Consider the following 14,143-nt stretch of genomic DNA (forward strand, 5'->3'; position numbering starts at 1 on the left):
ACTTTTCCAGCAATTTGTTTGTGTCTCTGATTTACACCCACAATTCCTTCAGTTTTTACTATTTTCTTTGAGTTTGGATTTCTTATTTGTGAGGTGAAAGGAGGAAATATGAAAAGATGAGTCACTCTTCAGTCACCCTTCCATCGGTGACTGAATTCTTGGAAGCAGTACATGATAAAGCATAATTCACAATTTAAATTTCCATCATGATAATTATTGTATACTTTAAATTTCATATATTTAACAAGATTTAGCACTTTTTCAGTTTTATTACTTCAAGTTTTTCTTTGTTTTAAAAGGAAATCAGCTCTATTGGGTAGGATGTATTATGTTCAGTCATGACACCAGACTTCCAAAGCAACTATTCTGATCAGAACTTGGCCACAGCAGGAATCTCGCGAAACAAGTGAAAACACAACAGGGTCATTTTCAAAGCCCCCTGAAGAGGTCAAATATCCCCACTGATGAGATAACCATTCATTAGCAACAGAATGGTTTCTCAAAAATCTACTTTTTTTTGTAGGATGGCAGATTACCTTCCCTAATGGATATTAGTGAACACGAGGGGTTTTTAATGACTATTGATGGTAAATTCACAACACAGCGACTAGCTGTTTATTCCAGAATTAAGTGAATTTAAATTCCAGTCACGGTGGAATGTGACCACATATCCTAAGAGTATTAATCTAAGCCTGGATTAGTGGTGCTGGAAAAGCACAGCAGTTCAGGCAACATCCGAGGAGCAGTAAAATCGACGTTTCGGGCAAAGGCCCTTCATCAGGAATACAGGCAGAGTGCCTGAAGGGTGGAGAGATAAATGAGAGGAGGGTGGGGAGAAAGTAGCATAGAGTACAATAGGTGAGTGGGGGAGGGGATGAAGGTGATAGGTCAGGGAGGAGGGTGGTGTGGGTAGGTGGAAAAGAAGATAGGCAAGTCATGGGGACAGTGCTGAGCTGGAAGTTTGGAACTGGGATGGAGTGGGGTGGGGGGAGGGAAATGAGGAAACTGTTGAAGTCCACATTGATGCCCTGGGGTTGAAGTGTTGTGAGGTGGAAGATGAGGCGTTCTTCCTCGAGGCGTCAGGTGGTGAGGGAGCGACGGTGAAGGAGACCCAGGACCTCGATGTCCTCGGCAGAGTGGGATGGGGAGTTGAAGTGTTGGGCCACAGGGCGGTGTGGTTTCCAGCATCTGCAGTCATTGTTTTTACCTATTAATCTAAGCCTCTTGATTGCTAGTCCAGTGACATTATCACTAGGTCACTGTCTCCCTTGCTGGCTGAAAAAAGAACCAGTGACAAATCTCAACAAAATTACAAGAGACAAATGATTTAAGAGCACTTTATTGTTCTTTGAGGCTACTTTAAGTACAAAAAGTGGCCTGTCAAAAGCTTTTTTCCATTTTGGGTGAAACAAGGCCGCAAACAAGAGGGATAGAGTTCAAATTTACAAACTGAAACTAACAGTAAGTACACTGTAGACATTTCTGCTCTCCGTAGTAATAAAAATTGTAGACAAACCTGGTCTATACATTTTAGAATGTTTTGCAGTCTCCACGAAATTTATAACTAGTCCACAATCCCTGGATTGTTGTTTGTATTCTTGTTCAGTTGTCTCACATTAACAAAAACAGCGAAGTAACCAGACGTATAGAGTCCACAGACAGCATCTACAGCCTTCTACCATTATAATGCTCAGTAGCCTGTAGCAGTAATGAACTAGTGGCTATTAATGCTAACGCAGTGTTTTCATAGATAACTGTGTTCCTGCACTTTTTACCTTATAACAGACAAATCTACACCAAACAAAAAAGATCAACTTTTTTCTCCAAACAAAAAAAATGCATGATTACAACAAAAAGGACAGGGAAAATTAAATAGCTACATATCATTAACAAATTAATTGTTCCTCAAAAAATACCTACGAATTTTTTTTTTGTACATTCTTTACGCACAGCGTAATGATGGTCTTATAGTTACCTATATAAAAAGTGTTCATTTAGTGATTTTCCTACAGAGTAGGGTACTGAATGCCAAAGCAGACAAGCGGTAACTACCCAGTAAGGTGGCGATGAAATGTGTACGTTTTTACTGGGATGACGGAATGTATGGGCATGTGTGACTTTCTCAAAGACAAAGGCTAAATCGGGAAGCTATAAAGCATTACACAGCTGCTTTCTGTACCTCTGCCTCTACTAGTAGTAGTTGTAGTAGCTATTAATACAGCAAACAAAATAGCAGTATACTATTAGAGGAATGTACGCCTTGGCACAGGACTAGAATAAGCATAAAAAATTAAAATTGCATTCCACAAGCCATGACAATCTTCATTACCACATTAAAGCCAAGCCAAATGCTTCTCTTTGTTTCAAATAATGTCACGACTTGTTTAACTGTGAATCTTAGTCTGATTTCACAGACATCATGGGAGCTACTCTATTACTTTATCAAGCAGGTTTTATGCATTGATTATTCAGTCATGAACAAAGCTATTGCTGCCTGTACCATGGAATTTATAATCTACTGAATATTATATGCAGGCCTTTCCTGAGGCTATCCTCTTTTGCTGGCTTCTACCAGTGTGAATACATGCTTAAATGTCATTGAGTAAAACTGTACCAGCAGTAAGTATCTAGGACTGTTATTGATGAAAATAAACTACAATTCTGAAGAAAAAGCTCTAATATTATTTTTCATTATGCCTATACAATATAGATACCAGCTATTTTTTTTAAATCATGCAGCTACTTTAATAGAAGCACTATTGACCTTCATTTCTCAAATCTATTTGAACAAGCTGACAAATACAGATGAAGGGTGAAGGAAAACAAAATGCCCTTGTTCTTTGAAAACAAATGCAGTCCAGTTGTGAGCACCAAGCACAAATTGTAATCTGAAGCTAGAGAAAGGCTAATACCTGTATGAGACTTTCCCTTCCAAAGCTATCTTGCCTCTGTAAAAGCACAATACATATCATACGAAGCCCTCATTGTCAGCAGTCTGCCATCTAACGAAACAAGAAAATCTGATGTAAAGTTGACAAGCAACCTCACCACTCCCCAATAGTGCAAATCAGACATACAGTTCTTTTCAAGTATATAAACGTACAAAATTACATAACAGAAAAGCAATGTAAGCAAACCACACACACTCTAGTCAAAGGAACTAGCAGAGGCCAAAGCGTTTGGGTCAACCAATCATAACATGGCTTTTTGGGGCAGCAGAATTGCATCAGAGGTTTCTTTGGTAACTGAGGCAGGAGATAAGGATGCTACATCATACAATTTATATGAATAGTTCCTGCTTTTTTTTTAGGGCACCCTTCTGCAAATGCTAAGCAAATACACAAAAGTGTCTAGTTAAAAAAATACCCCTCCCACTTATTTAGCAGTGTTCAAGCTCAGTCAAACCATGCATTTCACTCAGCACAAAATGCAATGTGGTCCACTCTTCATGAAACAACTGAAGGGGAGTGATTGTGATTGACCATATGGGACGAGGGTGAGGATTGTCCTCTTCTTGAGCCAGAATCAGGGCTGCTGGAAACACCATCTTTGGCAGCCTTAATCTGAAGCCATGTTTCTCCAAGAGCTTTGGCAAAATGATCGTCTACCGATCCTGTGATGGAAACTGAATTTGTCGCAGGTTCTGGTTGCTTGTACCGCTCTCCAAGACTTCGGCGAAAGTGTTCCTCCACAACAGGGTCACAAGTTGTAGTAGTAGTTATGGAGGCTGTGGGGGAAGAGGGGGAAAAAAAATCCACAATTTAAAATACAAGAGAGAGAGGCACGAGGAGAAATCATCCCAATTAAAGTAATAGTTTCTCAAATTTTACTCTGATCATAATCAAAAATAATGAAAATAAACACATAAATGGTTAATTAGGTCCCACACACATCTACATAGCAACAGGAGTAGGCCATTTAACTCCTTGTACCTATTCACCAACCAGAACATGATCGACTAGTAAGCTAACTCCAAATATCCACCTTTGCTCCATACCCCTTAATACTTTTGATGCATGATAACATCAGATTTAATGTATACAAAAAATTATTACAAAGCATATTTGCTAAATACAGAATGATACTAAATATTTCATCACAAACAGCACAATTCCAAAACCATCTTCCACCTGCTCATCATAAATAATTCTGTTGCTCTAAACTGTAAATCAGTATTTTCATAACAGAAGTCAGCTCATTCAACTTGGTGCTGCTCTGATATTAGTTGTGATGATATTTTGCACCAAATTTCCTAATTAAGGAAGAAACAAATCTGAGGACGGAGGACAGAATATCTTAAATCTACTCCTGCTGTCCATGTGATACCTCCTTTAAATGGCTGTCGTTGAGATCAGGATGTTTCTTAGGCCCAGGTGGTGATCACCACCGGCTGCACACCATTTCGCACCAGCTTTTCAAAACCAGAAGGCGTTAAGAGTGTTATTTCTGTATGCTTGAATTAAGTCTAACCCATATTGACTGTTTTTGGGCACATGTATGAAGTAACAGACAGCTGCTCGTTTTATTATACTTGAAGAGTCACGGTCATCAGAATACAAGGGAAGAGGGAAAACAGGAGAAAAAAATAATGCAACCAATATTTACTAATGAACATTAAAAAACAGGTCTGGAAATAGGATCCCTTTTCTTTTACACTTGTCTGCAACATAAACAGCCATCAAAGAAATAAGCAAAGAGTTATATCTTCCACAGCATTGCAACATCTACTACAGGTTACTGCAATAATGTGGTATTGCTACGCAACATACTAGTACCCTAAATTATGGTGACTGATCAAATCAAATTGCGTTCCCTTTAACAAGGCGCTCTGAAATTTTTGGAATCAGACTCCGAGGCTGTCCATTTATTCAAGTTAGAGAACTTAATTGTAAACTTCTTTATTCTCATATTCAAATTTAGCTCTCAAGTTTAATTTAAAGAGGTTAACAGAAGTCGTCTATTCAGAATTTGCTTTCCAACAGTAGTTTAGAGGTAGGTGCTTAATGACAGAGCATAGGCTTACAACAACCCATAAGCTTGAGAAGAATGCCAGGGATGAAATCGCAGGTTTCAGTAAGTATGGGTTGTCGATCTTGCAAGATTTTGATAGAATGAATGAAGATGTACAAAATAATTTGCTGTATTTAGACAGGGCATTTTAGCACAGGGAAGGACTATAGTAGGGCTGAGAGTTTAAACAGTAAAAAAGGTAAAGCCTGGGGTTTGGGAGCACGAAGATATTTTGGGAGCTCTGACATAAAGAAACTGCAAAGGCAGATTTAGCTAGGATAATATTCCATATCACCGTCCCCATGTTGCCAGATCTGCTTGTCCATCACTCCCTAGTTAAGAATAGACAAAAAAGTAGGATGGGGGATTCCTAGCACTAGGCAGTTTTGGGGGAGTGTGGCTGGTCTAGCAATGTCTTTGATCAGGGAGGAGTCCTTGAATGGAGCAACAACCTTGGAGCAAAGAATGAAGTCCCCATGTCTGGGTTTTATTCACTGGTTGCATTAACTAGGAGCACTGAGAAAGAGTGGTGTTGTGGGGAGCAAGAGATAGAGGGAACTTTGGGTCTAAGGCTGTGACCAAGCTGACAGTTGTCAGCAGCGTGAGTGTTAAGTCATCTTGCATTAGTAATAGGTGGAGGCTTCACCATCTGTGCTTTGAGAAACAGAGAGAAAGATAGATTATGGCTACACTAATGACTTGGAGTGAAGAGGGAATTATTTGCCAACAATAAAGTTTAAAAAAAGTGGTTCAGTCCAAGCTGTAAACACCGGTAATATGGTCTAGAAAAGGAAAGTTGAGACACAGTTAGGTCTGGCAACACAGGGTATTTTATTTTTGGGAGGTTGGGAGAAGGTTGGTGGTGTTGCTGTTTGAGATTGGTACAGGAAAATCTAGCCCAGGAAAATCCTTCACTAAATGAGTTTGAGAATCTTCGATCCCCAACCCCCCCCTAAGAAACGTGCCATCTGGGCAATTTGTTTCAGGATCTGCTTTGTTTATTGACATTTTAAATGCAACTTGGTTATCATTTTTTTTCTACATTTTTCTTTCCACATGAATTATAATTCACGTAACAATGCATATTTTTGACACTTACTAATTTTGTTGTCCATGCGAGACACTTGACAATAAAACCAACAGAAGCTGGCATTAATTTTTGATCCATCTTCTCAACACTAGATGGCAGGTGATTTTTGTTTTTATTTTTACTCCATTTATTTATTCGGTTCCAATGAGTATTAGCTTTAAATATACTTTCATTCATTACTTTTCTTCTGTGTAGCTAACATAAGGCCCATTTACTTTCAGGTGTTGACCACCTCCATTGTAGTAACCCCAATGGCTGCTCCTACTTGCTAATCTGAAGCCTGCAGTGCTGTGGGCTTTTATAACAAAATAAATGAATTAGTAGCACACATTGAAGTTATTCAATACAATTTGATAACCATTATAGATACATTTAAGTAAAGCAGGAGCTAGGTAAAAATGGAGAAACTGTGCTGCTGATCACAGACAGCATCAGCACAATTGTTTGAGATGACTTTGGTTCAGGAGGTCAAGATGTAGAATCAGCTTGGGTGGAGAGGAGGACTAGTAGGGAAAATAAATCACAAGTGGAGGTAGTCTATATGCCCTTTAATGGTTACCACATGTAGGACAAAGTATACAAGAAACATTGAGCTCTTGTGATAAAGGTACAGCAATAGGTGACTTTATTCTACACAATCTGCAAAATATCACGTTAGCTGCATTGGGTTGGATGAGGAGTTCATAGAACACTCCCAAGATGGCTTCCTGGTGCAGCACATTCTGAAACTGACCAGAGAGCTGGCTCTGACAGATGGGACGCATCAGCAGTAATTTTCCAAGAACACTTAAATTTAGAAGGGAACGTGTAGGTGGTGGTGCTCCCCTGTATCTGCTGTTCTTGTCCTTCTAGGTGGAAGTGGTCATGGGTTTGGAAGATGGTATCTTAAGGATCTTTGGTGAATTTCTGCAGTGCATCTTATAGATAAGTGCACCTTTCTGCTACTAAACAATAGTAGTGAAGGGAATTAATGCTTTTGGAGGTGGTACAAATCAAGCAGGGTGCTTTGTTTTGGAGAACGTCAAGTTTCTTGAGTGTCGTTGGATCTGCACCCATCCAGGCAAATGGGGAGTTAGGAGAAGAGTTACTCACTGCAGTATTCACAAACCTGCTCTTGTAGCCAGTGTTTTTGTGGGGAGTCCAGTTGAGATTCAGGTCAAAGGTAGCCCCCAGGATGTTGATTATTGAAGTGAATTGAATGATTTATTGTCACTTGCATTTTAGTGATTAATATAGTAGAATACACAGTGTAAAGCTTCACAAGTCGCCACAACTCAGTGCCATTTTGAAAAGCTTTTAACTGAAAGCGAGTCTATCTTCATTCTGTTGCCTCCACCAGGAGTCCTGAGTTAGCTCACCAATGACACCTGTACTGGACCCACCAATGTAGGAGTTGCCACATTTTAGGTGCCATCTCTTCACTGGGTCCACCTCACCATTTCAGTCCCATGCTGAACTCACACTTGCCCTGCAATCAGGCGCCCTTGGCTCTGCTGATGTCTCAATATCACTAGGAGTCCCCTCTCCAAGCATCTTCAACACTCTGCTGCTGCCTTGTCAGCATCTGGGCATTCTTGAACCAGAAGGCCCTGGCTGCATTGCCAGGCTGCTGCACCAACAGTCCCGCTCTGGCCACCCTCCTCTGAGATGCTGCCTTGAGGTCTTGAAGTGTCTGGGGTTGTCTCCTCCAAACACTGGAGGAGATTTGCTGCCACGTCCAACTGCCAGGAGGCTGCCACTACTCTGCGTAAGGCCCGCTCTCACAGCCGCACTGATGCTGCCAACAAACTCAGCAAAAAGAAATAAAAGAAAAAACAACAAAAGAGAAAGAGCTGAAGTAAAAAGAAAAACAAAGGAAGAAAGCAGATAGGAGTTGATAAGCCTCAGACAAGAGCATACATGCAGATCTGCTACTTTGCTGCCATCTTGAAACTACTACTTTCGTGATGGTAACACTTTTCAATGTTAAGGGTTATATAGTCTGTTAGAAATGGTCATTGTATGGTGCAAACATTACTTGACACTTGTCAGCCCAAGTCTGGATGCTGTCCACATCTGATCGCATTTGAGCGTGGACAGCTTCAATATCTGAGAAGTCAGGAATGGTGCTGAACATAGTGTAATCTTCAGTGACCATCCCTATTTCTGATATTATGATGAAGGGAAGGTTATTGATGAAGCAGCTGAAGATGGTTGGGCGTAGGACACCACCCTGAGGAAGTCCTGCAAAGATGCACTGGAGCTGAGCTCAGCTGACCTCAAACCACCACAACTGTCTTCCAACATGCTAGATATGACTCCAATCAGCTGAGCGTGTCGCCCCGGTTCCCCTTTTCATCACTATAGAGGATATTTTAAAAATTCCAATAGCAATTGCAAATCAGAAGTGGAGAGAAGAACACAGTGCAATTACCAAACACAAGGAAAATAGTACTGAGCAAACTTATGAGCTAACAAGTCTCTGGGTTCAGATGTATTATATCTGATGGTCTAAAAGGATACAGCTAATGACTCTATGTGGTAAGATGTGCTGGTGTGAACTTTGCAAAATTCGGTAAATTAATGCAGGGAAAATTCCATTTGACTGGAAAACAACAAATATATGCTCAAAGAAAGAGGGAGACTGAGACAGGAAACAGGCCAGTTCGTTTGATATTTGCTGTGAGAAAGGAGTTAGATTTGATCATTAGAGATTATAGCCATGCACGGAGGAAAAAAACTCAAGGTAATCAAGAAGAGTCAACATGGTTTCATCAAAGGGAAATTGTATTTAACAGTTGCTTAAAGGAGTAACATGCACTTGGGATAAATGGGGTCCTGTAATTGGACTGTACTTGGATTTCCAAAAGGCGTTTAATAAAGATGCCACATAATAGGTAATTCGAGAAGGTTAAAGTTCATGGTGTAGGATAAAATGGATAGAAAGTTGGCTGGATGGCAAAAAATAGTGTGCATAAATGAGTCTTTTCCCAGTTGGCGAGATGTAGTGAGTAGACTCCCATAGGATCACTGTTGGAGTATCAACTATTTACAAACTTACATCAATGACATAGGTGATGGGAGCAAAGACACAGTAACTAAATTCAATTACCTGTGTTATTGTTGGCTACATTATGAAGATGACATAAGGAAGATGCTGACAGATGCACATAGATTGAATAAGTAGATAAAAATCTGGCAAATGGAGGTGAAAACATGTGAAGTTGTTCACTTTTGCAGGAAAAATAAAAACAAAAAAGTAGAGTATTACTTACAGTTCAACTGCAGAAATCTGAATTCTGGTGTTTTAGTGCATTAGCCATAAAAAGTTAGTAGGCAGGTAGAACTTGTAAATGTTATCCTCTTATTACAAGAGGAACTGAACATAAAAGTTATGCTTTAGTTATACAGGGCACTGGTGAGACTACAGCTTGCCTACTGCATGCATTTGGATATCTTTATTTAAGGAAGGACGCAAATGCAATGAAGACGGTTCAGAAGAGGTTTACTAAAATGAATGGGCTGTCTTTAAGCATCGGTTACTCTGACTGGGCTTGTTTTCACTGGAGTTTTGAAGAGCGAGGTGTGAATGATGAACTGTATAACATGCTGAATGGTCTTGACAACATGGATGCTTCCTATTGTGGGTCAGTCCAGAACTAGGGGCCACTGTTTTAAAATGAGGAGTCTCCATTTCAGAATAGTGATGAGAATTGTTATCTCTCAGAGGGGTGTGCACTTTGGAACATTCTACCTCGGAAGGTTGAGCAATCAGGGTCACTGAACATTTTTAAGGCACAAGTGAATATATTCTCGTCAGGGAAAGGAATCAATGACTATTGAGGTAGATGGCAATGTGGAACTCGAAATGCAGATCAGCCATGATTTTATTGAATGATGGAGCAGGCTTGAGTGACTAAATTGTCTGTATGTTTGTTACAATGGACATAAACTGACTAAAAACATTAACTATATGTTGCTCATATTTAACGCAACCATCATCTCTTCAAATTACTAGACAATTCAAAAATTTTAGAACAGAAATATTTGTATTAATTTACAAAATCGTTATAATAGACATTACATTATAAGATTGTATTTAAAAAGAGTTCAAGCTGCCTTTGTGATAAAAGGCAAAATATTTTGAAAATGAATTTAAAGACACAGATCAACCAACTTTCTTCACAGCATTTTATTTTGGAAAATCCATTTAAGAAATTAAGTTCTCAATTAAGTAATATTCATTATATAAGTTGTACCAACTTAGATCAGGATTTCCCATTTATTCAGATTTTCTCGCTGAAACCAGAGTACACTGCTGATGTAACAATAACAAAAAAAGTTTGCTCTGCATGCAACCCAGACACTTTTATACTTTGGCCTACAGTGCCACCAGGTCTATGTCAAAATCTGCTAATTGAAACAGAGGAGTTAAGTTGAAAACTGACTACTATAAGAGTAACCTGGACCAAGTGGACATAGAACATGACTCTTTTTTATTATAATGGTTGACAGAATTCCATCCCATTATGCTGTACTGTGATGCAATATAACCACACTCTTGATCTGATAACCAGAGTGATAGAAGCAATACAATATTCTTAAAATAAAGAACCTGTTGATAACTTAATTAAATCTCAAGAAGGGTTTTCCCTAATTGGCAGAAAATAACTTGCATTTTGCGCTCATGGCAATACTATTTGAATTGCCCAAATTAAGTTGACATGATCTCCCTCCTTGAATGTAAATCAGCCAAATATCAGTGAGAAGCACCAAAACATGAAAATTAAAATTGTGTTGAGCAGCCCAAGTAAAATCTTGAAATTGACCACATCCATTAACAATTAGATTCTGACATGAAACACACTATAACAAATGGGAAAAAGAACAAATGAAAGCAGAGGAGACTGAACAGAATGAAGGGGTAAACACCATGGTGAAAGTGGCTAAGAACAAAAGGAGATCTTTTTGGGGGTAATGTCTTAATGTATGTATCTAGATGAGTAACGCACAGCAGTATTAACATTCAGATGGATAGCAATTCCCTATTTCACTAGCCAGAGTGGTCATGAAAAGATAAGAGGTAGTATTCACACTGCTGATAATGGGGGATGCGTAATCATGAAAATGATGGAGAAATGCTCCAGGTAACCAGATATCAGTCTGTGGGAGATGACAGCATCAGTCTTTTTCTATAATTTGCAGCAGTATACAATTAGCAACGCTTTGCCGTCCAACTTGCTGACAAGAGAACTACGCACAAAGCAAGGAGTTAAAATTTTTCTAGGCAAGAGTAAAAAAGTACTTAGAAAAATGATTTCCTGACTATTTTAAATTGTACTTCAATTTTGATGAGAGCACCATTTTAGTTCTACAGTGGGTGTGCTGAAACAACACTGCAAGCAGAAATTCACAGGAGAAATATCAAAGATCATTTCTCATGACCTACATTGGCTTCAGTTGAAGCCCAGTTGCAGTGAACCCATTTTGTTAATTCATATTCACTTGGCACCACGGTACCATATTATCACCAATTGTTAAGTCTATTCAGAGTTCAAATTTACCATGCGAAATGCAATTTGCATTCTTACATGTAGCTACCACTAGATTCTATATAGTCAAGTGTAGACATATTTTGTGAATTGCCACAAGTATTTAGTATGAAATCTACACTGAGTTAATAAATGCAAAACATGAAAACTTTAACTAAAAAAAAAAGCCTTTGCTTCTGTTTATGTGAGGCCCCTTTACTTAAAGATTAAGAGCTGAAATGATCAAGAGAAATCTATACGGATGTAAGTACTGTATTTTTAAAAAATATAAACAGTGCCCTACGGGCCTGACTGGATTGAGTTAGATTGCTTACATAAACATCACTGAAATGTAACTTACAATTGGAGGGTCTCCTGTAGTTTAGGGGCATTGCTGGAACACAACTGCTGTGAGCAATAGGGCAATGGGAAAGGTTGCAGTTACGATTGTTACCAGATGCACATGTAATTACCGATGGGCGATTCTGAATGGACAAAAAGAAAAAAAAACAGTGCATTAGTACAATTCCAAAGATCAGTGAAAGGCTTACTTCTTAGCAATAGCAGTTAATATTAATGCTTAAGTACACACATTCTTCAAGCTCTGAATGTAATGCTTTGTAATTCAAATTTATAACGTATCAATGCAAAGACTGATCTCTCCATTAAGTGTATGTATATGTTTTTAAAAAAGAAATCTGATCATGTAATAAATATCATTGGCAGTACTGCTTCATACAACCTAACATTCATCCATTCAATTCTGACAAATACTCTAGAGTGGTGCATAATCCACAAAATCAATTTCGAGCTCAAAGCTATGTTTCCCAAGGTGCACACAAGGATCCCAGTGGTCAGGCTTACATTGCCTGCATTGTGTACTCAAAAATCCATACGCTACATTTTATATATTTTTTGACAAGTGGCAACATGGCTCAAAGTCAGAATATTTTGACTGAGTTAAGTCCCACCAGGGAGCTGAACACATAAGATAGAATGGTAAATTGCACTGTACTGTTAGAAGTGCAATCACATAATCTTGAACTGAGGCTTCCTTGATTACCACCTCAGATCAATTTAAAAACACGGCATAGCAAGATTTAAAAGATCAACAGAAAAATCTCTGAATCATGGCTAAGGTTTCTCTCAAGAACCTGTTGTTTGTAGGATCTTAACACATGATGACAGTCTCAATTTCCCTACCTAGTAGTGACTGCACTTCAAAATCAATCTACTAATGGTAAAGCAACTTAAAAAGTACTAAAGATATGAGGAAATGTTAAGCTTTTTTATATTTTAATACCAGGAATAATTTTGCAATTATCCAACATCTTTGATTTATTAGCTGGCATTGTCTTTCAAAAGACAGACTCCCAGGAAAGTATGAAACTTCCACTTCACTTCAATGGAAGCAGCAAGTGCTAAACTGATTGTCCACTGGTCTCCACTCACAAACACTGAGTGAATCCAGGCCACAGAGCTGAACCCCATTAGTATTAAAAGCATAGGAACACAAGCAGGCTCTTCAGCCTATCAAAGTTGTCCTACCATTACAGATCCTGACTGATCATCTTCTCAATGTCACCTCCCCACACTATCTCCCTTAAAGTCATTAGTCTCCAAAAACCTAAGAATTTTTGTCTTGAAACTACCTGTTCAACAATTAAGTTCCCACAGCCCACTGAGATAGAGAACTTCAAGGACTTCCCACTCAGAGGAATTCTTCCTCATGCCAGTCTTAAAATGGTCTGCCCCTTATCCTGAGATTATATCCACTCATCCTAGAGTTAACAGCAGGAGAAATGTCCTAACTACATGCGCTCGGTCACGTCCAATAAGAATTTGCTAAGTTTCAATGAAATCACCTCTCATTCTTCATAGGTGTAGTGAATACAGACAGTTTCCTTAGTCTCTACTCCTACAACTATTTTGCCATTCCAGAAATTATCCTGATGAAATCACCACTGAACTCCCTTTATACCAAGTATGTCCACCCTTACAAGGACTGTCCACAAGACTCCCAGTACGTTCTCGTCAAGTCTGTATACAACTACAGAAAGACATCTTGTGTGTGCTCAAGTCCCCTTGGAATGAATGTCAATCAACTACTGGCCTTCCTAAATGCTTGTTGCACCGGCACTCTAGTTTTTAGTGATTCATGGACAAGCCCACCCAGATCCCCTTGGGCATCTACATTTCCCAACCTCTCAATTTCTGAAATATGGCTTTTTTCCTTTTTTTTCCCCTTGTCAAAATGAATAACGTCAAAACCCTACACAATATATTTTGGATTAGTGGTGCTGGAAGAGCACAGCAGTTCAGGCAGCATCCGAGGAGCAGCAAAATCGATGTTTTGGGCAAAAGCCCTTCATCAGGAATAAAGGCAGAGAGCCTGAAGCGTGGAGAGATAAGCTAGAGGAGGGTGGGGGTGGGGAGAAAGTAGCATGGAGTACAATAGGTGAGTGGGGGAGGGGATGAAGGTGATAGGTCAGGGAGGAGGGTGGAGTGGATAGGTGGAAAAGAAGATAGGCAG

General features: G+C 39.2%; 1 protein-coding gene across 6 annotated transcripts in view; it reads right to left on the bottom strand.

Annotated features, from left to right (window-relative positions):
* Nucleotides 1-1,321: 1,321 nt before the first annotated feature.
* Nucleotides 1,322-14,143, bottom strand: part of vgll4b (vestigial-like family member 4b) — a 119,206-nt gene continuing 106,384 nt past the window's right edge. For all 6 annotated transcript variants that reach the window (XM_043707937.1, XM_043707939.1, XM_043707938.1 and 3 more), the window contains 2 exons: nt 11,972-12,095; nt 1,322-3,727 (listed from right to left, as the gene is read on the bottom strand). In XM_043707937.1, the coding sequence (XP_043563872.1) occupies nt 3,447-3,727; nt 11,972-12,095 (405 nt within the window). In that variant the 3' untranslated portion in view covers nt 1,322-3,446. The remainder of the gene's footprint in view (nt 3,728-11,971; nt 12,096-14,143) is intronic.

Source organism: Chiloscyllium plagiosum, chromosome 18 (genome assembly GCF_004010195.1).
Source record: "Chiloscyllium plagiosum isolate BGI_BamShark_2017 chromosome 18, ASM401019v2, whole genome shotgun sequence".
Taxonomy (NCBI): domain Eukaryota; kingdom Metazoa; phylum Chordata; class Chondrichthyes; order Orectolobiformes; family Hemiscylliidae; genus Chiloscyllium; species Chiloscyllium plagiosum.